The sequence below is a fragment of the Hirundo rustica genome, chromosome 27 (assembly GCF_015227805.2).
Source record: "Hirundo rustica isolate bHirRus1 chromosome 27, bHirRus1.pri.v3, whole genome shotgun sequence".
Lineage (NCBI taxonomy): Eukaryota > Metazoa > Chordata > Aves > Passeriformes > Hirundinidae > Hirundo > Hirundo rustica.
The window spans coordinates 3,782,474-3,804,980 of NC_053476.1; the positions used below are offsets into that span (position 1 = coordinate 3,782,474).

Sequence of the window (22,507 nt, forward strand, 5' to 3'; positions counted from 1 at the left end):
ATCTGATCTCCTTTGGAATGCTGATGAGTTCAGGAGGGGTTCTCCTGGATTTCACCATTTTCTGACTTAAAAATTTGAATTATTAATTCCAATAGTTTTTAGGCCTGGTTTTTCCCGGTTTTCTGTGCACGGGAACAGGGAAATTTTGGGTCCTTCTCTTCCCCCTCAGCCCCTGGAAGTGCTGGGAAACTTCCAAGAGTTCTGAAATGCCAGGGATTTAAAGGAAATCAGACTTTAAAGAGCGAGCGTTGTACCAATCCCTGGGGTTTTGTGCTGCAGCCGGGATTTTGGGAAGATTCCGGAGAAAATACGGATTTAGGGAAGGATTCAGGTGAGGAATCCCGACATCCACAGCTCAGAAATGGCTGGGTTTGGATCTGTAAAACACCAGGATTTGGCTGGATTGGGATCTGTAAAACACCTGAAATTCAGGGAGATGCCGAATTCGGAGTGCCTGGGGTAAAAAAACAAACAAAAAAAACCCCCAAAAAACCCCCCAAAACCGCTTTATTTTTAATTTTTCCTTTAAGGGAAGGACCAAACCCACCCATGCTCTGCTCCAGGGGTTTGTCCTCCCTTCCTGAGGATCGGGATTTGGCCATTCCCAGCTCCAGCCCCTCATCTCTGAGGTGGCGGAATAAAAAGGAGACATTCCTACCCCAAAACCAGCTCCAGGCTGGATGTCTGGATCCAGCTGGCACCTCCCACTGCCCAGCCTGGAGAGCAGGAATTCCCTGTCCTGCTTTTCCCACCGGGGGCTGGAATTTCACCCCCGGGCGAATTTTCCCGAATATTCCTTGTGCTGGAAGAGGAGTGGGAAATCTGGGGGGAATCCGGGAAAACCCAGCTTAGAAAGGAGTGGGAAATGGCTTTTCCACCACGAAAGTCCTGTCCAAAAGCCGATTTTGGACGCTCCAAATCCCACCCGTGGGGGGTCAATCCTCCTTTTCCCGCCGGGCACACTCCGAGGTTGCCGGATAAACCGGGAGCGTTGAAGCGGCCACGAAATCAGCTCAATTTCGCTTTTCCGGCCGCATCCCGAAGTTTTCCTGCGCGTCCCTCTGGATTTTGGGCTCGTTTCTGTGTCCCTGCCGGACAGGGGTGGTGTTTCTGCCCATCCCAGGGACGGCGGTTGTCGGGGGCTCCTTTTCAGGAGTTTAAATTCCCCGGCATTCCGGTGGGTTTAGAGTCCTGGCCCTCTGCAAAGCTCTGTGCCAAACGCAGGAAAAGACGGAGCCTTCAAGGTCACATGCTTCGTTTATTAGTTCTTATCTTACAATTTTCTCAGTGTCCAAAAGATGTTTGCCGCGGCTCGGACATCTGGTGACTCCCCCTGTCTCTGGGCTGTCCTTATCTTTTATACTAATTGCTACGTATTCTTTATTTACTATTTCTTACCAATGTCTATCACTATTACTAAAAAGGTCATCTTTACCCTGACCCAATCCTCACTAACTACTTTGTGCCACGTCACTGCAGAAATGGAGTGAGGGAAGGAGAAATGAAGAAGAAGGAAACAACGCCCCAAATTCTCCATCTTGTCCCCATTCACTTCAATGCCAAAAATCCCAAACCCACTGTTTTTTCACCCTGTGATATTCTAAACTACTATTTTTCACACTCTTGTGGCCTGCAATGCTTCCTGCAGTGCAAGAAGCCTCTCCCGTGGACTGAAATCAAATCCAGTGTCCCTCTGGGCTCGGGGCTCTGGGCTGGGGTCCCAGACCCTCCAGGGCAACCAAAGGCACGCCCTGGACTCCAACAGGGTGGCTCAAAAAGAGGGGAAAAATCCCCAAATTCTGCTCCAGCTCCTCCTTTGTGCCGCCGCTGGGGAATTCCACCCCCTCCCTCAGCCTCGGGCGAGACCCAAGGGAGGCAGAAACCCGGAGTTTGGTGTTGTTTTTTTTTTTTACATTAAAAAAAAAATCTCTCGATAATTAAAGGCCTATTTTCCACGTGCTTGAATTTCCAGCAGAGTCTGGAGCAGAGTCCGGAAGGGCTCCGGGCGTTTTATCCGGCTTTTCCTGCGTTTTCTGTGGGTTCTCTGCCCCGGGATAGAGGCTGGATATAAAATAAAAATAAAATAAAAATAAAATAAAATAAAATAAAATAAAATAAAATAAAATAAAATAAAATAAAATAAAATAAAATAAAATAAAATAAAATAAAATAAAAACCTCTTCCTTTTTCCAAATAAACCACTCAAAGGATTCCTGCTGGTGGCCTGGGAGGGCTGGGAATGGACTTCAGCCGGAGTTCTTGTCACGGATGCTCCAGGAACACAGGGAATTATTTCCTTTTTTTTTTTTTTCCCTGCCTCATCATTGCCAGGAGGAATTCTCAGGCCTCACAATGAATAATCGAGGCTTTAAACCAAAACTCTCATTTTCTTCTCGTTTATTCCGCTTGGATTATTTCGATTATTCAGGATTTTTTTGGATTACTTATATATATATATATTTTTTTTTTTTCCTTTGGATCGTTTGGCTTTTTTACAACATTCAGGCTCAATATTTCGATTTCTGCATTGATCCCAAATTATTTCAAATATCAGAAATCACCTCAAGGTCATTCCCAACCTCCGGGCATAACCCCAGGCTTCTTTTTCTTTTATTCCCATTAGACAAAGAAAGAATAAATCCATTTTCCCCCCCCTCCATTTTCCCTTTCACCCTGCTCATCCCTCTTTTCCTTCAGGAGCCTTTTCCAGGCTGGGAGAATCTTGCGCTCACAACGCAAACAGGTAGGAGTTAATTTAATTTAAGCAGGATTCAAGAATCCTCCAATCTTGTTCTATTCCTCCGAGTGGGGAAGCAGCAGATCTATAATTAGAGATAAAAATACTCCGGGTTTTATATCAATATTCCAAATTTTTTTTTTTTTAATTTAACCCGTTAACGCTCGTGCGTCGCCGACCTCAACGGAGAACGAGGAGCGGATTAAATCCCTGTTTGACACCAAACAAACTGCCCCCCAAAAAAACGGGGGAAAATCACCCCAAACCTTGCAAATAACCACGGATTTGTTCCCTGTAACTGCCAGCGAGGAGGGAGCAGATCGCTCCCGCAGTGGGTGGAGGAATCCAAGCTCAAACAGAAGCTCGGAATCTGAATTTTCCGGGCGGGATTCAGCCCCGGGTACGAGTGGGAGCGGGGAATTCGGGCGTTAAAGGGATTTATTGCGCCTCGCTCGGCGGTGAGGGATGGGAACGGTTTCCTTTCTCCTGAAGAATTTGGGAATTGGGGTTTTTTTGGGGGGGTTTTGGCAGGGGAAAGGTGTTTTTAAGGCAGGAGGGAACGTCCTGGAGATGGGTTTTTTCCCCCTCTCCCAAAAAGCAGGAATGGGATGAGGAGGGGGCGGAATGCCGGGGTGGGATAATTACCAGCACAACCTGGGATGGAATTCCCAGAGCAGCTGTGGCTGCCCCTGCATCCCCGGAAGCGTCCCAGGGGAGGCTGGACGGGGTTTGGAGCGCCCTGGGCCCCTGGGATCTGTCCCTGCCCTTGGGATGCGATGAGCTCCGAGGTCCCTTCCAACCCAAATCCTGCCGGGATTCCGGAACTTGACGGGCCCAGGCGCGGCAGATGGAGAAACGGGCTCGGGGTGGGGATTTTGGGGATGGAATTCCTGCCGGGGAGGGGCTGGGATGGAATTCCCAGAGCAGCTGTGGCTGCCCCTGCATCCCTGGAAGCGTCCCAGGAGAGGTTGGATGGGGTTGGGAGCGCCCTGGGGCGGTGGGATCTGACCCTGGTGGCACTGGAAGGGATTTGAGGTCCCTTTCCAACCCAAACCATTCCAAATTTTATGATTTAACCCCTCTCACCCTTCCTGGGTCAAAACGGGAATTTTCAGCAGAATTCCGAGCTGGGTGAGACAAACACGCCCCGAGCCCGGCCCTGGGGAGTCGGGTAAAATTCAGGTTTTTGTGCCTTTTCCCCTCCCCTTGTCCTGCTTCACAAACCCTGACTGGATTAAAAAAAAGGAGAAAACCAAACCCTGGCCGTGACTCGCTCAAACAAACACCAGGTAATGGCGTTACCCCACCAGGACGCAATTAACCCCTTCCCGTTAATTACCCCAATCACCGCGGTGTTTGTGTAGGTCCAGCTCGGTGGGGTGAAACCTCAGGAAATCCTTAAAACAACCTCAGGCTCCAAAATAATAATAATAATTACAGAAAAAAAAGCTGTCCCAGGATACTCCAGGACATTGCAGTTTGTTTGATTTTTATTTTCCACCCCCCCCCCGCAGTGGAATCTGGTAATTTCTAGAAACGTGAGGGTCAAGGAGAAATCTGGAATTCTGGGGGGTTTTTTTTTGGGGGGGGTGGAAAGCAGGGGTGTGAAACACCCAGCAGGATTTACGGGGGTGGGATGCGATTCCAGGGGAAGATTCATTCCGATCCTGGATCCCGGGAGGGAAAAGGAACAGGATCAGCCTGGCTCCAGGCTCTGCCTGCCCTGCGCTGCTCGGCTCCGAGGAGAGTTATTTTTGTACATTTAGCTAATTTAACTTTTCAGCAAAAACATCACCTCGTTAATTTAAGGAGCCTCTCTCCTTCCTTTTGAGGGTGATTTTTTTTTTTTTTTTTTTGCTTTGTTTCTATTCCAGCTTCTCCCAGGAGATTTCTTTCAATGGAGTTACCCGGGGAGGGGGGAAAAAAAAGGAAAAAAAAAAAAACCAAAACGAATGAACCAAACCAAAACCGTGCAAGCCAAGAACAAAAACAAACCAAACAACCGCCTTTGGGGGGAAAAAAGAAAAAAAAAATAAATAAAAATACTGGGCAGAAATTCCTTGGAAGCAGCTGCAGGCCTCTGCTGCCATCGTATGGGAGCGGCCTTTGGAGCAGCAAGGAAACTTCTCCCGGGAGCTCCGGCGGCGGTCCTGGGAGAGCTCCGCAGCGATTCCCCGGCAGCAGAATTTAGGGGAAAAATAAAGAAATTTTGCAGCTGTTTTAAAGCGGGTGGGCACAGGAGCGCGCCGCGCCTCCGGGTGGTTTCACCGTTCCCGCTGTGCAGGGGTCAGTGACCGCTCCGTGTGACAGCAGAACTCCAGAATCCTGGAATGGTTCGGGGGGAAAGGACCTCGGAGGTCGTCCCAGCCCAGCCCTGCCGTGGCAGGGACAACTTCCACGGTCCCAGGGAGCTCCGAGACACAACGTCCAACCTGGCCTGGGCCCAGGGATCCAGGGGCAGCCACGGCTGGGAAGGACCAGGGTTGGAGAGGAGGATGGAGATGAGGATTGGAGATGAGGGTTGGAGATGAGCGTTGGAGATGAAGGTTGGAGATGAAGGTTGGAGATGAGGGCTGGAGATGAAGGTTGGAGATGAGGATGGAGATGAGGATGGAGATGAAGGTTGGAGATGAGGATGGAGATGAGGGTTGGAGGTGAGGATGGAGATGAGGGTTGGAGATGAGGATTAGAAATGAAGGTTGGAAATGAGGATGGAGAAGAGGATGGAGATGAAGGTTGGAGATGAGGATGGAGATGCAGATGGAGATGAGGATGGAGATGAGGGTTGGAGATGAGGATGGAGATGAGGATGGAGATGAAGGTTGGAGATGATGGTTGGAGATGGGTTTGGTGTCTCGGGCCTCAGGCAGAACCACCGTGCAGGGTGTGGGGTTTCAGCTCCACAGGCCGGGCAGGAACCTACAGAGAAACCCAGAGCTCTGCAGGTGCCCTGCGCTCCCATCCCAGAGTGATGCTCCTGTGGGATCACACCTGTGACACCCCAAAACTCAGTGCTACCCCAAAACCCAGTGCTACCCCAAAACCCAGTGCTACCCCACACTCCTATGACAACCCCACACACCTGTGATACCCCAAACCCCAGTGCTACCCCACACACCTGAGCATCCCCACCCCAGGCCGGGCCCACACCTGCCCACCCGCGGGGCCTGGCCACCCCTGGCCTGTCCAGGTCGCCCCTGGCCCCCCCGATGTCCCCCCCCAAAACCCATCAGACCCCTCATTGATTATTACTGAGGCCGTTATGGCGCGGGAGGCGTGGCTCTCATTTGAATATTCATGAGGTGGGCGGGGACAGCGCGGGCGGGAAAAGCCGGGCGCGAGGAGCCGCTCGCGCCCCCCCCTCACCTCCCCCCCCCCCCCCCCCCCACCCCCGCGCGGGCGAAAAGGCGGGAAAAAGCTTTTTTTTCACCCAAAATTCGCATAAATTCACCTAAAAATGGGGCGGGATGGCCAACAACAGCAACGAAACCCCGCTGAAGGGACGCGCTGCTGTTGTCGCCTGTGATCGTTTCCTCCCTCCGACGCGCCCGTGGCCGCATTGAAAACTACCGAATGGAAACTTACCGTGTTGGGTTTTAATATGTGCCAACACCTCTGCCCCCGGCTGAGGCTCCCCAAACACAGCTGTGCTGTCTGTGCACACCCACCCACGACCAGAACCCCTTTTAACCCCAACAGGTAGCGACATTTGACTGAAATAAGGCTTTAAAAGAGGTGGATTTAAATAGTAATCATTTTTAAATGGCCGTTTGGTGTTTCTTTCCCCCCCCCTCAGGGGGTTCGGTGGCCCCACACCCCCGGCCCCTGCTGCTCCCTCAGAGCTCCCTGTGGGCGCCCGGCCGGGGCTCTTTGTGGAGAGCGGGTTTCCCTGAGGTAAAAAAAAGACTGATGAAGTGTTTTATGTGAGTACTATCAACTGTGAGACATCCTCTATTAATTTTATGTAGGTTTTGGGGTGCAGGTCCCTCATTTCAGCCCTTTGGACACAAATTTTGCTTGCTTGGGGGAGAGGGGTCACGGCGGAGGACACGGCCTGGCCCATCCTTTGGCCTAAAGGTCATAAACCGTCCAAATCTGACCCGAAAAAACCCAGGTAAAAGGCCAGAGATAACCCGTTTCAGCAAATATTGAAAACCAAAGAACGAATCCAAGCTGGAATGAAGGAAAAAGAAGAAATTTTTAGTGTTTTCCCACTCTGTTGGGAGCCAGCCCCCTCACAACCTGGCCGCCATCAACAGCAGGGCCAGGAACCCTCAGCTCTGCTTTATAGTCACATTATTCTTCAGTTTAGGTGGTTTGGGGACCAATTTGCACCATCAGTCTTACACAGAGCCTTCATCATAAATAAAACCACTTTTTTAAAACAAATTTTCAGTGCAGGTTAGGGGTAACAGGTATTAAGATAACTCCATGGGTGCACTCAATGCTCTAAGGTTTGTCATCCCTCACTTCAGCTTGTATTTGAAAATTTTATTTATACTCTATTTTATTTTATTTTTATACCACACAAGACAAGAGAAAACTGGGGAAAAAAAAAATTAAAAAACCGAAAGGAACCCCATGGAGTTAATATTCAAAGCCACCGGGCTTATGCTCGTGGTGATGAGGAAGGGAAAGGGAAACATCCCAAACCAATCTCCAGAGTAAACACCCTTTTTGCAATAAATGTTTGCCAAATGCTAACACAGGGCTCCGAGAAATATCAGGGCTAAAGTGCATCCATTAGCAGGAGTTTAGCGACTTCTTAAGGGCAGCATGGGTGGAAGTTGATGCTTTCTGCCTTGTAAACAAATTAGTTCGTAGCGACAAATAGGATGACCCTTCTTAGCTAATGTTATGAGTTCAGCTTGTTAAATATTTAACATTTACCTTTCAATTTCCAGTGTGGATTAAGCAGTTCTCCAAACACTGGTGTCCCAGCAGCAGATGGAGGAGCACAGCCCATTGCTCCGCTCTGGCTCAACTCCCTAAGAAATAATAATAAAAAAAAAACCCAAACCACGTTAAGTCACAGAGGAAGCAAATGGGACCTTTCAGGAAAGGCTTTAAAACTGTCTGTTTGCGCTCATTTTTATTTACGTTAATTTTATCTAGCTCTGCTCTGCATTAAAACAGCGATAATCAATTTAACTTCGAAGAGACTGGACAGAAGCACACAAATATTAGACAAATCCTTCCCAAAAAACCTCGCTGGTGGCAAAGTAGTTTTCCTTCCACAACTGGAGAGCCAAGGTAAGATTTAAAAAAGAAAAAAACACAAAACAAAAGAAAACCTGAAAGATTCCCCACAACTCCAGACAGAAAGGAGAGTGGGAAGAGAAGAAAGTATCATAGGATTGCAGCTTTATTTCTAAAGCACCCGATTTAGCCAAATTTAGTGGTGCCTGGTCATGAACAGGGAACAGGCTGATTTTCATGTGGTCCACAAGGAGTTTATCCGGAATCCACAATTCAGGAAAGGCTTTAAAACTGTCTGTTTGCACTCATTTTTATTTACATGCATGTGTAAACCCCCTTGCTTTTAGAAGACAAGCGTTTTTAATATAATTTTTATCTATAGGTGATTTTTCTTCAGCGTGTTTTGTCAATTTTCCCTCCTAAAACCCTAACCCCCACTAATTTTAGCAGCAGTCGCATTTTCTCCCAAGCCCCGTGGAAGTTCTCAGCTGCTTTAGCAAGCCAGAAATATCCCACAGCTAAATTTAAAAAAAAACGCTCGTCAAAAAACCCTTGAAATGTACAATTCCCATCCTCCCCAGGCCCCGTGTGTTTCACTTTCCCCGAAATCCCCCCGATTTCCCAGCACAAACAGAGCCCCATTGTGCACGGGGCCATTTCAGAGAGTCTGACCATTTGGTAATAAACGACGAGGGATGTTTGGAGCTCGTTGTCTGCGATTTTGTAAATTTTTTTTTTTTTTTTGAAGCGCCCGAACAATGGTGTCTGTTCTCTCCGGGAGGATTTCCCAGCGCTGCTGGCTGCGATGTTGCACTGCAGCTTGGAGCGGCTCCAGGGATGCTCCTTGGCATTCCCCCCGGAGCCTCGGCCGCTGGAATCGGGGAATGGTGTGAAAAGAAAATCTCAGTTAGAGCATCAAATTTAAGACACAGCGAGCCGCCGGCTCCCAGTGTTGCCTGACGTTGTGAAGTGTGTCTGTTCCAGACACACAGAGCCCGGGAGGTGAATCAAATAATCCGATTTATCGATCCTTTCAGAGCCCGTTCTCAGCCTCCGGTGATTTTGGGGAAGCCTGAGGCGCTGACTTTTCCGCGGGGCAATGCTGCATAATTTATTTTTATATCACATTATATTAAATTAAGCCTCGCGCCAACCCAGTGCTGCAGGAAAAGAAAGATTCGAAACGTCGCTTTGGTGCTTTTAATCTTCGGTTTGGTCCTGCACAATCGGTAATTATCACTCTAAAGGAACCGTGATGATCCTTTCAATAACAGCCCTGCAACTTCGGTGTTCTGTTGAATAATTAGTGTGACAAATTAAAGCGATGTTGTTAATTACTGTAGCTTGTACTCTCGCGTGTAGTTCCTCAAGAATTCCCTTCCAGAACTGTTCCCCTCACTTTCTGTGCCCTCACCGCTTTTGTCTCTTCCTCCCCCAAAATCAGCTGAACCCTCCGTTCCCCCAGACATCATTTACACCTTTCAAAACACCAAATTATTAGCTGGAACACATTTTATTCTTTATGTACCGAAATCTGGCTAATTGCTCTCACCGCGCTGAATCCAAGCAGCTCATCCCACGCAAAGACAAGATTTTCACTCCCTGAACCCCTTGTTCCCCCAGACATTATTTACAACTTTGAACACACCAAATTATTCGCCGGAACACATTTTATTCTTTATGTACCGAAAGATATTTGGAGAGCTGCTTTTTCCCCTCAGTGAATCCAAGCAGCTCATCCCACACACAGTCGAGATTTTCACTCCCTGAACCCCTTGTTCCCACAGACACTATTTACACCTTTCAACACACCAAATTATTAGCCAGAACACATTTTATTCTTTGTGTACCGAATGTTATTTGGAGCGCTGCTTTTTCCCCTCAGTGAATCCAAGCAGCTCATCCCACACACAGAAGAGATTTTCACTCCGTGTCTCCAAGGGAGCCGTTTCCCCTCCGCCTCATCCTTGGGAGCTTCTTCCTCTTCACAAAATCATGTTGGAGCCCAGGGCATTCCTTTGGTTGCCCTGGAGGGTCAGGGACCTGGGCAGGGGGGTCTGGGACCCCAGCCCAGAGCCCAGAGCTCAGAGAGACACTGGATTTGATTTCAGTCCATGGGAGAGGCTTCTTGCACTGCAGGAAGCATTGCAGGCCACAAGAGCGTAAAAATAGTAGTTTAGAATATCACAGGGTGAAAAAACAGTGAGTTTGGGATTTTTGGCATTGAAGTGAATGGGGCAAGATGGAGAATTTGGGGCGTTGTCTCCTTCTTCTTCCTTCTTGTCCCCTCACTCCATTTCTGCAGTGACGTTGGCACAAAGTAGTCAGTGAGGATTGGGTCAGAGTAAAGATGACCTTTTTAGTAATAGTGATAGACATTGGTAAGAAATAGTAAATAAAGAATACGTAGCAATTAGTATAAAAGATAAGGACAGCCCAGAGACAGGAGGAGTCACCAGATGTCCGAGCCGCGGCAAACATCTTTTGGACACTGAGAAAATTGTAAGATAAGAACTAATAAACAAAGCATGTAACCTTGAAGACTCCGTCTTTTCCTGCGTTTGGCTCAGAGCTTTGCAGAGGGCCAGGACTCTAAAACCACCTGAATTCCGGGGAATTTAAGCTCCTGAAAAGGAGCCCCCGACAAAATCAGACCTCAGTATTTATTTTTCGTGTTTGGTTTTTTTTTTCTCTTTTCCTCCAGGTTAAGTTTATGGGAGCGCAGGAGCAATGACCTCGAGCGCAGGGAGCGGCTGTCCCTCGGCCCCCAGGCAGAAGCAGAGGCGGAGTGGCCGCCGCTCCGGCCACACCTCGGGCAGGGAACCCCAGGCTCAGTCAGCGCTGGGGGATTTCCAAACACTCCCCTTGGAGATCTTCCAAATGGTGTTGAATTATCTCTCAGGTGAGGACCTCATGGGAAACATCAATATCTGAACATTACCGTCGATTGTTTTGGGTTTTTTTCCCCCCCTCACTTACAAAGTGTTATTATTTAAAATGTTGTCGCTTTCAAGTAGTTAAAGTGATTTTATGTGATTTTTAACTCTGAATTTTTCAGCTTTTTAAGTATGAAGACGCAACCGACCAAAATTTCGACGATAACCACGATCTGTTTAAAGCTGTTTTTCCCCTATCAAATGTGAATACTATTCCTCAGACCTGTCAGCTTCTAATTGCTCCAGTTCGCTGGCAAAGCAGACCGACAGCAATTCATTTCTGTTTTATTTATAAATCTTATTTCTTGGCCTCGTTTCTGAGGCCAGAAGCACTCATTGACTCGTGACCAGCATTGTTTTCCTCCCCTGGCAGTGGGGGATTCAGGAGTGTCCTGGGCTTTGCTTTTTGCAGTGAAGGACATCAGCATGCTGAGCATGGTGTCCAAAACCATCAGCGGCCTCCTGATTAATTACATCTCCACCTCGTCAGGGAGCCGCCGGCTGCTGCTGCAGGACTTCCACCGCCCGCAGCTCCCCGGCAGCAGAGGAGGAGCCTCCATCCTGGAGCACTACAAAGCTCTAGGTGAGAACGAAACTCACCCCAGATCTCTCTCCCGGGATGTGCGTTAACAGGGGGAGAAAAAAACAGAGGAGAGAAATAACCCCTGCCGGCACCCAGGAGCTGTCTGGAATCCTTCCAGAATTTCTGAGTTATGGGGAAAAAACCACCCTTGTGTGTCCTGCCTCCTCTGGGTGTCCCAAAAACTCTGAGATATGGGAAAAAACCCTGTGTGTCCTGCCTCCTTTGGGCGTCCCAAAAACTCTGAGTTATGGGAAAAAAAATCTGCATATCCCACCTCCTCTGGGTGTCCCAAAAAACTCTGAGATGTGGGAAAAAATCCGCATTTCCCACCTCCTCTGGGCATCCCAAAACTCTGAGTTATGGGAAAAAAATCCGCATATCCCGCCTCCTCTGGGCATCCCAAAACTCTGAGTTATGGGAAAAAAATCCGCATTTCCCGCCTCCTCTGGGCATCCCAAAACTCTGAGTTATGGGGAAAAAAATCCGCATTTCCCGCCTCCTCTGGGCGTCCCAAAACTCTGAGTTATGGGGAAAAAAATCCGCATTTCCCGCCTCGTCCGCGCGTCCTTTCTGCAGGGGACAGGCGGAGGATGAGCTCGCAGGAGGAGGTGTTCCCGAATTCCCTCCCTGGACCCAGGCTCCCATGCCCCGGGCAGCCGAAGGAATGCGGCAGCTCAGCCCGCGGGGTCTCCCTTTGGAGCAGCGCAACATTCCTCAGGCTGGGAAACGCAGCCTAACTTAAGCCCGGCCTAACTGCGGGGTGACCAACGCAGCCCTGCTGGTTCTGAAAGCGCCTCGGTTCTGATTCGCTCCGTCCGAGGAGGAAATGAAGTGAAAACGCAGCGTTTGCTGTTCCCTGACTGATAGAAAAATGTGTATTTGGCAGGGAAATAAATGCCAGGGTTAGATGGAGAATTGTAAATAGGGGTTGAACTGCAGACATTAAGTGAAAGCATTAAATACATTAAGTAAAAGCATTAAATACATTAAGTAAAGGCATTAAAGACATTAAGTAAAAGCATTAAATACATTAAGTAAAAGCATTAAATACATTAAGTAAAGGCATTAAATACATTAAGTAAAGACATTAAAGGCATTAAAGAAAAGTACTAAAGACATTAAATAAAGACGTTAAAATACATTAAATAAAAGCACTAAAGACATTAAATAAAAGTGCTGAAGACATTAAATAAAGGTGTTAAAATACGTTCAATAAAGTCCTTAAATGCATTAAATAAAGGCACTAAAGGCATTAATCACGTTAAATAAAGACATTAAATCACACGAGGTAAAGGAAAGCTGTTCAAATCATTTAGAACAAAAACCTATTGTAAGCCAGCCATGGAGATTTTGAGACAACTTAAAATATTTTTTAAAATTAATCTGAGTGTTTCCTCTTTAAGACGAAGCCTGAAACTTTGTGATTCTTTAAAAGAAATCAGCATCCTTTTGGGCTTTGTAGTAATCTCAAACCCCAAAATGGCACCTTGCTATTTAAGTGTAGGTGTGAGCCCATCCCTGCAGGAGCTGTAGGAGTAAAACACAAAACACACGTATTTTTTTAAAAAATAAATATATAAAATCTTAGGCTGTGTCACACTGGGAGGCTCAGGGGAAGGTTCCTGGTAGGGCTGGCTGCAAAATCAATATTTACATTGCAGCGGGATTAAACTGCAGTCAAAAAAACCACCTTTTGCTCAATCTTCTTTTTATTTTTTTCCTCTCCACACATTTTCCCCTCCATCCTGGCGCGGAGCTGAGCTGTCCTAACAGCTGCTCCTCGGGGAGTGCGCTCCAAAGCCTGATCTAGTCAATAAAAAATGGACTTGGCTGAGCTTTGGAGCAGATCCCGGGCTGATGAATAAATTATGGCTGTCTGCAGGAATGCTGGCACGCTCTGAGCCAGGGGAGAGTCACTTCAGAACCACAGTCAATCCACAAAGCTCCTCCTGACCTTGGGGGGAGAAAAAAAAAACAAAAAACAAACAAAAAAAACCCCACCAACAACAAAACAAAACAAAAAAACCCCAAAAAAACCCAAACAAACAAAAAAAACCCACCCATTTTTTTAGGATTTTTTTTTTTTTTTTCTGGAGAAAAATTTCTTTTTTTTTTTCCTTTCCCCTGGGAAACTCCGAGCTTCTCAGTGGATTCCTTGATTAATCAACAAGCAGTATGTACATATATATATATATATATATATATTTCACTCTGGTGAAAGACTTTGAGTGCAAGCTGTTAACCCAGTTTCTGTCAGGAGTGTAGAAGAAATTCTGCTCAACAGCCAGCTGCTCCTCAGGATAATGAGCTGCAGACTCCTGACATCTCAAACGTGAAAATAAATTTCCCTCTCTGCTACGTTTTACATTAAGGAATTTCAGAATATTTGCTTTTTAGAGCACGTGGTTATCCTGAAAAAAAATATATATATAAAAATCAGGGGATGATGTAAGGGGAAAACCAGCGTAGAGGTGCAACAAGTCAACATTTCTGTCCAATATTTTGAACAGCTGTAATTCCCAAAGCAACGCAGGAATTTTAATACAGCTCCAACTGTGAGTAACAGGGGCTTTAAACAACTCCATAAACAACTCACAGTGGGCTCAGGGAACGGGGAACTCCCTGAAAATATTCCCCGGGGAAAACACGGCCCTGCTACCCCTAATCCTGACTCCTTTCACCTTGGAGCAGCAGCTTTTCCTCCGTGCCTGCATTTTCAGGCTGTATTTTTATTTTTTATTTTTATATTTATTTTTTAAAATTTATTTTATTTTTCCTGAGGATGCTCCAGCAGTGTCTGAGCACCCCCAGAGCTGTGTGTGTGTGACCCCTCTGCCACAGGGCTGCTGCTCAAGAGGTGCACCCTGCTGCTGCCCACCAGGGACAGGCTCAAGTACGTGCACAAGGTGCTCTCAGGGGTAAGTCGGATGATTTTTTTTTTTGCCTTTTCTTTTTAATTTCTTTTATTTAACTCCTATGTTCTCTTATGGGCGCCGAGGGGTTTGGGGTTCCCGTGCTCACAGGCACTGACCCCCCCCAAGGGAACGCTGCGCTGACCTGAGGCCGTGGGACGGGATCCCAAAATGGAGTGACGGCTCTGGGATCGTGGGTGTGCGGTTTGGATGGAAGTGTGTGATGTCACAGGGTGCAAAACCCAGAGTTTAGGGGTTTAGAATATAGGAATATATATATAAAGGGAGATGGAGGATTTAGGGTGTAGGCCAGTTCTTCTTTTTTCACCTTCTTCATGGGTCTGGGTGGTTTTTTGTAACTGGATAGAAAAATCCACATTACAGGCCAGGGGTGTTTGGTTATTGGGTTAAAAGTAAAAATAATCTAAGTGCCATCCCATAATTGGACAATTTGTTCTTAAAAGGCCTTGTACAGAGATAGACACAGCCATTTTCCACTTTGCTAGCTAGAACTCACAGCTCGTGAGACTGTAACATAGATAAAAATTAATAAACATCTGAGTCCAAACACAAAAACAACGTCACTCCAGCATTTAATCCTGGCTCTGACAAAAACAAAACAACCAAACCAAACCAAACCCACATACCTTCAGTATTCCTAGCGTGCACACTTGTAATTCCTTAATCTGATATTTTAGCATAATCCTGGTATTCTGTTAGACCAGGAGAGCAAACATCCCAAAGGCTTGGCAGGAGGAGGCTGGAAAACCCTGCACTGCCTTGGGAAACCCAGGCCCTGTCTAGAGCACATCCTGCAAACTCGAGGTTTGGCCCATCCAGGGGGGAATTCCTCAGCATGGGAACGAGGATCCAGGCCTCCCACTGGGGCAGCCTCGTGAGATTTGCTAATTTGGGAGGTCTGTAAATCGTGATTTATGGTGCACTGCGCCCGTCCCAGCTCGGGGAAGTGCTGCACCGTCAGGATCCTCATTAAATACCCAGATAAAAACCCCTGAACTGTGCCTGGGCCCCTCAGTGTGGGGACATTCAGGAAGGACAGAGGGGACAGGAGGCTGCTGAGGGTTTGGACAGCAGCGCCGCGAGCAGCAGCTGAGGGAGCTGGGCTCGTTCAGCCTGCAGAAAAGGAGGCTCAGGGCTGCCCTGATCTCTGCCCACAGCTCCCGGAGAGGTGGCTGCAGCCCCTGGGGCTCGGGCTCTCTCTGCAGGCGGCGGCCGACGCCAGGAGAGGACGCAGCCTTGAGCTGCACCCAGGGAAATGGAGGCTGCACGGCGGGGAAAAGCTTTTTAGGGAAAGAGGGATGAAGTTCTGAGGAGGGGAGGTGGTGGAGTCCCCATCCCTGGATGTGTTTGGAGAAGATTGGATGCGGCCCTGGTTGCTGTGGTTTAGTGGGGCTGGGCTGGACTCCGGGACCTTGAAGGTCTCTCCCAACCTGGTGATTCTGTTCTTTGAACTCCCAACGCCATTTCCACAAGGTCGTTTCCTCCTGAGTGGTCACCAGTGACACCAGGACAAGAGGACACAGCCTCCAGCTGTGCCAGGGGAAGTTCAGGCTGGACATCAGGAAAAAATCCTCCACAAGAAAGAGTGACTGGGCATTGGAAAGGAGGTGTTTAAAACATGGCGGGTGCCATGGTTTAGCTCATGAGGAGGTGTTAGGTCATAGCTTGGACTTGATGTCCTCAAAGGTCCTTTCCAGCCTGGTTAATTCTGTGATTCTGTGATGCTGTGATCCTTCGCTGGAGTTTATCACCACCGAATAATCAGTTTATAGACTGGGAATCAGTTTTTTATAATATCAATACCAAACTCCGGCGTGCTGGACACGAGCCTGCTCCACTGAGATCCCACCTTCCCAGGCTGGTGGTTCTCAGCTCCTCATCATTTCCTGGGCTACTAAAAAATCTGCACAGATCTTCATGGAGATTTTCCTCCCTGGAAACGAGGTTTTTCCTCCCAGAAAACGGGGGTTTTTTCCTCCCTGAAAATGGGGTTTTTCTTCTCAAAACCCTTTTGTACACCCCCGGTTTCGACTCAGCGCTAAACCCTGAAGTAGCTGCCATAACTCATTTCAGGAACTCATTTCCACCACACTCCCATAACTCCCACAAAGAGGGGAGGGAATCCTTCTGAACCTTCTGAAGCAAGGAGCACAGGGAATTTCCAACCACAGCAGTTAACTATTGCTCACTTAGGGTGAACCACCGCTTTTTGCACTTGCAGGTTTCCTGTTTCAAGCTGAATGGTTGTGCCAGTCCTCTGCACTGCCTGGGCTTTCAGTGCTACGGGGTGTTCTTGCAGGTACAGTATCCCCACGGACACGAGGCAAGTAGCACAAATTAAAAAAAAAGAAAAATTAGGGCATTTTCCCGAAATTAATCCCTGTTTTGCAAGATTTTTAGAAGATTTTTAGAAGATGTTTAGAAGATTCTTAGAAGATTTTTAGAAGTATAAACTGGAGGTTTTTTGGACTGGTTTGGGGTGGTGTTTATTCACTCTGGGTTTTCCTTCTGGAGCTGAAAGTTGCTGGTTTGACTGCTGAGAATTCCTTGGCCTGGATTTCGCTCCCGACCAGTCTGGGTTTGGATTAGCAATTTATTTCCTAAGAAGACAGGGGAGGAAGGGAGCATCTCATCACACAGCTCCAAATCCACGGGTCAAGAGCAGAGATGCTTTAGTTTCCAGGGAAATGTCTCCACGCATCAGAGGCCAGAAGAGTTTCTGCATGTGGCAGCTTAAAATCAACGTTTAGAAAAACAAAAATAAAATCCTCTCTTAGAAGAGCAGGTGATTATTGGCGCTGGGACATTTTGTAGCAAATACCTTCCACATAACCAGTCACAAATCAAGATTTTGGGGCACTCCCGGCAGTTGTTAGTTCTGGGAGTCTGATGAATTCCTGCTTTCTAACGCTTCAAATCACGTTAGAAAGTTTCTTTTTTTCTGGCCAATTTCAGCGCCAAGGCCTTAAGCACCTCCGGAGGCAGGCAATGGCTTTGCTCAGGTCCCACCTTTCCCTCCCTGTCCTGAGAGCCCGCAGGATAAATCGTGTTTATGTGCCGTGAGCAGGGGCGCTGGGAGCCGAATTTCCTCTCTGCCCCCTGATTTTGGCTGCGTTTCCCCTTTGCCCCAGATCCTGACCGCGGGCTGGGATGAGCTCGAGTGCCACCGGGTGTTCAACTTCCTCTGGGAGCTCGGCAACTTAGCCCAGAAAGTGCAGACGGTGGTCAGCAGCAAACCAGGTAACTGGGAGCAGCTCCTCCTCCAAAAATACACCCCAAAACTGCCGGCCAGGCAAGGGCTCCTGATGGGGGAACACGGAACGTGGCTGGGGTTGAGGGAGGTTTGGCTCGGCTCCTGACTCTGTTCCGTGTTCTGGGGGCATCCTACAGCGATTGAGGGCCTGAACCTCGAATATTTGCTGTTTGCTCCTCCCCGAGAGCTTGGAGAGGTGCTTTTGTCCCTGAGGAGGTTTGTCTTGAGAGGCTTTTAGGGATTTTAAACCATCCCATTGTCTAGCCAAAGCGTTGCTTGTGTCTCTTCCTCAACACTAGAGTGGATTTGAATCTTCCGTGCTCTAGACCAGTGAAATCAATGGGAAAGGAACCCAGTTAGAAATAAAATGAAGCGGTAAAAAAGTGAGGTTGAACATTTCTGAACCCCAACCAGCGATGGGACAAAAACGCCTCTCAAGAAATCCTCCCATTTCCCACCACGGAACAGGGAATTTCTGAGGAACACTCCCTCCACAGCCACATCACCCTTCCCTCCCACTGCCACACCCCGGAGCTCAGAGCCCTCCCGGGGGCTCCCAGAGGAGCTCCCACAGCCTGAACTAGGCCAAAGCCTCAAAAAATTCACTGAGCCAGAGACGCCAACAGCACTAAACACGTTACTAAACCCCCTTTTTCCATCCTGCGGAGGAGTGATGGTGCGCAGGGAGCGGGGCTGGGGAATTCCTGATCCCGGCGCGTTTTCCCAGGCAGCTCCCGCAGGCTGGAGCTGCGCATCCGCCTCTTCTGCCGGGAGGTGCTGCTGTCCCCCGGGAGCCGCCGCAGCGACTCGGCCTTCTGGCTCACGCGTATCCTCAAGCCCTGGCCCATGGTCAACCAGGCCCGCCTGCTCTACATCATCTTCGGGCCCGTGTCCCCCCGCGACGGTGAGCAGCCGGCCCCGCGGGGAAAAGGGTGGGAGCCGGGGAGGAGATTTCCTGGCTGGAAACCTCCCCCCCCAAAAAATGTGATTGCGTTGGAATTGTGGAACGGGGTTGGGTCGAAGGGACATTAAAGCCCGGCCAGTGTCACCCCTGGCTGTGGGAAGGACAAGTCACTGTCCCAGGGTGCTCCAATCCCTGTCCAACGTGGCCTGGGACGCTGCCAGGGATGGAGCAGCTTCCCTGGGAAATTCATCCCAGCCCCTCACCACCCTCAGCCACCCTGCGAGGAGGGAAGGGAAAGAAGGGAAGGAAGGGAAGGGAAGGAAGGGAAGGAAGGGAAGGGAAGGGAAAGAAGGGAAGGAAGGGAAGGGAAGAAGGGAAGGAAGGGAAGGAAGGGAAGACGAGAAGGAAGGGAAGGGAAGGAAGGGAAAGGGATTCCTCCCAAGACCCGCCCTCTGTCCATCTGAAGCCATTGGAGCCATTGCATTGCCTGGGGAAAAAAAATTGTTCCGCTCAACCAGACCTCACTAACATACAGAAAACATTTAAATTATATACACACACGAATAAGCTAAAACTCAATGAAGAAATTAACGACCCCTCTGTTCCTCTATTCTCCCCTGCTTGGGGTAGACTTAACTCAAATCCACCCCAAAGAAGCACCCGTTTCCCTGAAGGAAAACTCGTTTTCTCACTTAAGTATTCAACCTGGGTTTCTTTAAGTTTGATTCTCTGTCCCTGCTAAAATGACAGATGGAAAATAATCACAAAGCCTCAGTGGTGTCACCTGAATTCCTCTGCCTCTGCTCTGAGGCTCAGTTCCGTGCTCAAAAAACGTCACTCACTAGCAGTTGTGGTTGATATATCATTCAGGACACGTGGTCTGGCAGAAAATGATAGAAGGACCAACAGACGAGACCAGTCTGAAGGGTTTAGCTGATGCAGTTAAGCTGCTGTACGGTACAGAAGCTAGAGAATGGACAGCAGATGATGTTATCAGTCTTGTGGATGAGCTGTCAGGTGTGTTTTTTGCCTTTATCATTAATCCCTGGGATTGTGGATCCTCACGTCCTCCAAACCCAGCTGTGTGCTGCAAAATTCCTCGCAGTAGCTGTGGCTTAACTGGAAAAGTCATCGCACCGGGAAGCCAGGCTGGGATGAGAGAAACCCTTTAGGAATCCATGCAGATCTTTAAAACACAAATCTTGCCGTGAATTATTCAGGAAACATTGTCCAAACACAGAGCTTGCTCAGGCAAAATCCCCCTGAACAATTTTTTACCAGCTACGCTGAGAGTTTTGGCTGAGGCTGTGTCACAGAGCCGGCGTGGAGAGCTGGAATTGTCACTGGCAGGGATTATTTGTGCAGTTCCACTGCTCAGAGGTGACTGAAATCCTCTCCCCCCCTCGTCCCAAAGTCATTCCCCAGGAGTGGCTGATGGAGAACAACGCTCGGCTCCTCCTCCTCAGTGGGAACAGCATCTGCTTCACCTTCCTGGCCAGCAAAGCTGTGAATGGCAGAGCTGTGGAGCTGGCCAGGCTCATGGTCTTCATGGCTCTGGTGAGTACAGCACCGCCTCTTTGCCCCAAATTTGCTGCCTCAGGCTGGAAAAGTTTCCCCACCTGCTCCCACGCAGCAGGAATGAATCCAGCTGGGAGCTGGGCACTCTTCCACCTCTCTGCTCCCTGTCCAGCTCATCCCCGAGGAGAAACAGCACCGACAAAAGGTTCAGAGTCCCCTTTGTGCCAGCCAGAACAGCCCCCGTGTCCTTGTCACCACCCCTGACTTTCCAGGCCTTGGCACAACTGATCCAGGACCGAGAGTGAAGGCTGAGATTTGATCTCGTGTGATAAAAGCTGGGTTTAATACTTCCCTTGCCCTCCAGGTGTGTGAGAAGGACCTGTACTGCATGGACTGGGCAGTGAAGATGATGCAGAAGGTCTGCAAGGTTTTCAGCACAGCCTGGGAGAAAAACAACTTCCTGCAGTGCCTGGAGGACACCTTCGCTCACATGCTGATGGACATGCTGCAGGCAGTGCTGGCTGGTAAGGCTGGGCCCCTGGGCCTGGGCCAGCTCCTGGAGCAGTTCTGGAGCCAACCGTGGCATCCAGAACGGCCTGGCCTTCCCTCCCTCCCCAGGCAGGGCAGTCCTGCAGAGCCGGAGGGGTTTGAGGATGTAAAATCACAGATTCCCACAATTTCACAATGGTTTGAGTGGGAAGGGACATTAAAGCTTAAAATGCCACTCCAGCCATGGGCAGGGACACCTCCCACTGCCCCAGAGTGATCCAAGCCCTGCTCATCCTGGCCTTGGGCACTTCCAAAGATCCAGGGGCAGCCACAGCTGCTCTGGGCAACAAAAATAACCCAGCAAGCATCATCATTGGGAAGGAATGTCTATTTTAAATTCCTTCTCTTGCTAAGGGATCCCTGGTGCAGCGGATGGTGGAACCGACAGCGGTTTAAAACCTGTCCCAGCAGAAAGCTGGGCCCAAGATCTCTTTGGGCTGAGCCTAAACCTGCACCAGCTGCAGCTACAGCCTGCCTGCCGGAGCTTCAGGGCCGATGGTGGGGCTGAGCTGGAGTGACAAATGCTCAGCCCAGCTCAGCTCAGCCCAGCTCAGCTCAGCCCAGCTCAGCTCAGCTCAGCCCAGCTCAGCCCAGCTCAGCTCAGCTCAGCTCAGCTCAGCTCAGCTCAGCTCAGCCCAGCTCAGCTCAGCTCAGCTCAGCCCAGCCCAGCTCAGCTCAGCTCAGCTCAGCCCAGCTCAGATCCTTGTTCCTGTCTGGCCCTGCACAGGCTGGTGAAGGGGCCTGGGGGAGCTCCTGGTGTTCTCCCTCCCGGCTGTGGGGCAGAGGCTGGGGATAAACCCCAGCACCGGGCACAGGCTGGGGAAGAGCCCTGCCTGAGGGGGATTCACCCCCTGAGCTGAGCTGCGTGGATTTTTTAACTTCACTGCTCCTTTCCCGTGGTTTCTGTGCCCTGCCTGAGGGGGATTCACCCCCTGAGCTGAGCTGCGTGGATTTTTTAACTTCACTGCTCCTTTCCCGTGGTTTCTGTGCCCTGCCAGGGGAGCGGGATGAGGAGGACAGCAGCTTCCTGAACCTGTTCCACCTGGTGAACGCTCAGGCCAACTTCCACAAGGAAATCCTCTACATGGCCATGGGCAGCAGCAGCAGCAGCAGCAGCGCCTGAGTCCCACGGAGCGCTCCTCTCTTCCTGCTGGATTTCTCTTCCTTTTCCCTTGGACATTTGCAGAGAAATCTCCGATTCTTTCTGGAATTCCCGGTAAGGGCTGGAGGTGCAGAATTTGGGCCCGTCCGTGCCAGGCCGGCTGAGGGAGCTCGAGGAGGGTTTGGGGAGCGGAATTCCATCCTGCTCCACTCCTCCAGGGAAGAGGGCCGGCGCCTCTCCCTCGGGAACACAAACCGCATTCTTTTCCCACTCTGTGTGTGTTTGCACACACAATAAAAATGTCGTGGTTTCCACACACGGCCGATGTGCAGACACCAGCTGAAGCTCGTGTTGTCTTAGCCCAGAACCCCAAACATTCTGAGCTCTTGGATTTGTTTTCTCCTGGGAATCGGAGGAGAGAGGGAGGGACGGGATTTGAGGAGCTGCACTTTTCCAGCTTGCCAAGGTCTCTAACTCGGGCTGGGACAGAAATGCTCCCTAGTTTGTACACTCAGCTTTGGCTAAAGGTGATTTCTGGAAGCAATTCCAGTGCTTTGATCAAGCACGGCACTCTTCCCTCTCAATCTCCAAAAGAAACTTCCAAGCTCTCCCCCTGCCCCAGGTAGCAACTGTTGAAGCGTTTTAGGGTTTAGCCAAGTTGAAGACACCCATTAAACACATTAAATTACAACACTGCTTCATTAAATGGATAAATGTTTGCTGCTCAGAGAAGGGTTTGATTTTCTGCTCTGCTGCCTTCCGGACAAACCCCTGTGAGGGCAATAAAAGGCAC

General features: G+C 49.2%; 2 protein-coding genes across 3 annotated transcripts in view; one reads left to right on the forward strand and one right to left on the reverse strand.

Moving 5' to 3' along the window:
- LOC120763639 (dickkopf-related protein 3-like) overlaps nucleotides 1-602 on the reverse strand; it is a 2,280-nt gene extending 1,678 nt beyond the window's left edge. Inside the window, exon 1 of the mRNA XM_040087082.2 lies at nucleotides 548-602. Coding sequence (XP_039943016.1) covers nucleotides 548-602 — 55 coding nt within the window. The remainder of the gene's footprint in view (nucleotides 1-547) is intronic.
- A 10,064-nt stretch (nucleotides 603-10,666) lies between these two features.
- On the forward strand, nucleotides 10,667-22,507 carry FBXO47 (F-box protein 47). Of its 2 annotated transcripts, XM_040087136.2 has the most exons (10): nucleotides 10,667-10,838; nucleotides 11,285-11,455; nucleotides 14,297-14,373; nucleotides 16,610-16,687; nucleotides 17,520-17,628; nucleotides 18,369-18,545; nucleotides 19,416-19,562; nucleotides 19,960-20,102; nucleotides 20,428-20,587; nucleotides 21,611-22,507. In XM_040087136.2, the coding sequence occupies exons 1-10, from the start codon at nucleotides 10,667-10,669 to the stop codon at nucleotides 21,733-21,735; spliced, it is 1,359 nt and encodes a 452-aa protein (XP_039943070.1). In that variant the 3' UTR covers nucleotides 21,736-22,507. The 2 variants fall into 2 exon arrangements, with proteins under 2 accessions (XP_039943070.1, XP_039943068.1); XM_040087134.2 differs by lacking the exon at nucleotides 19,416-19,562.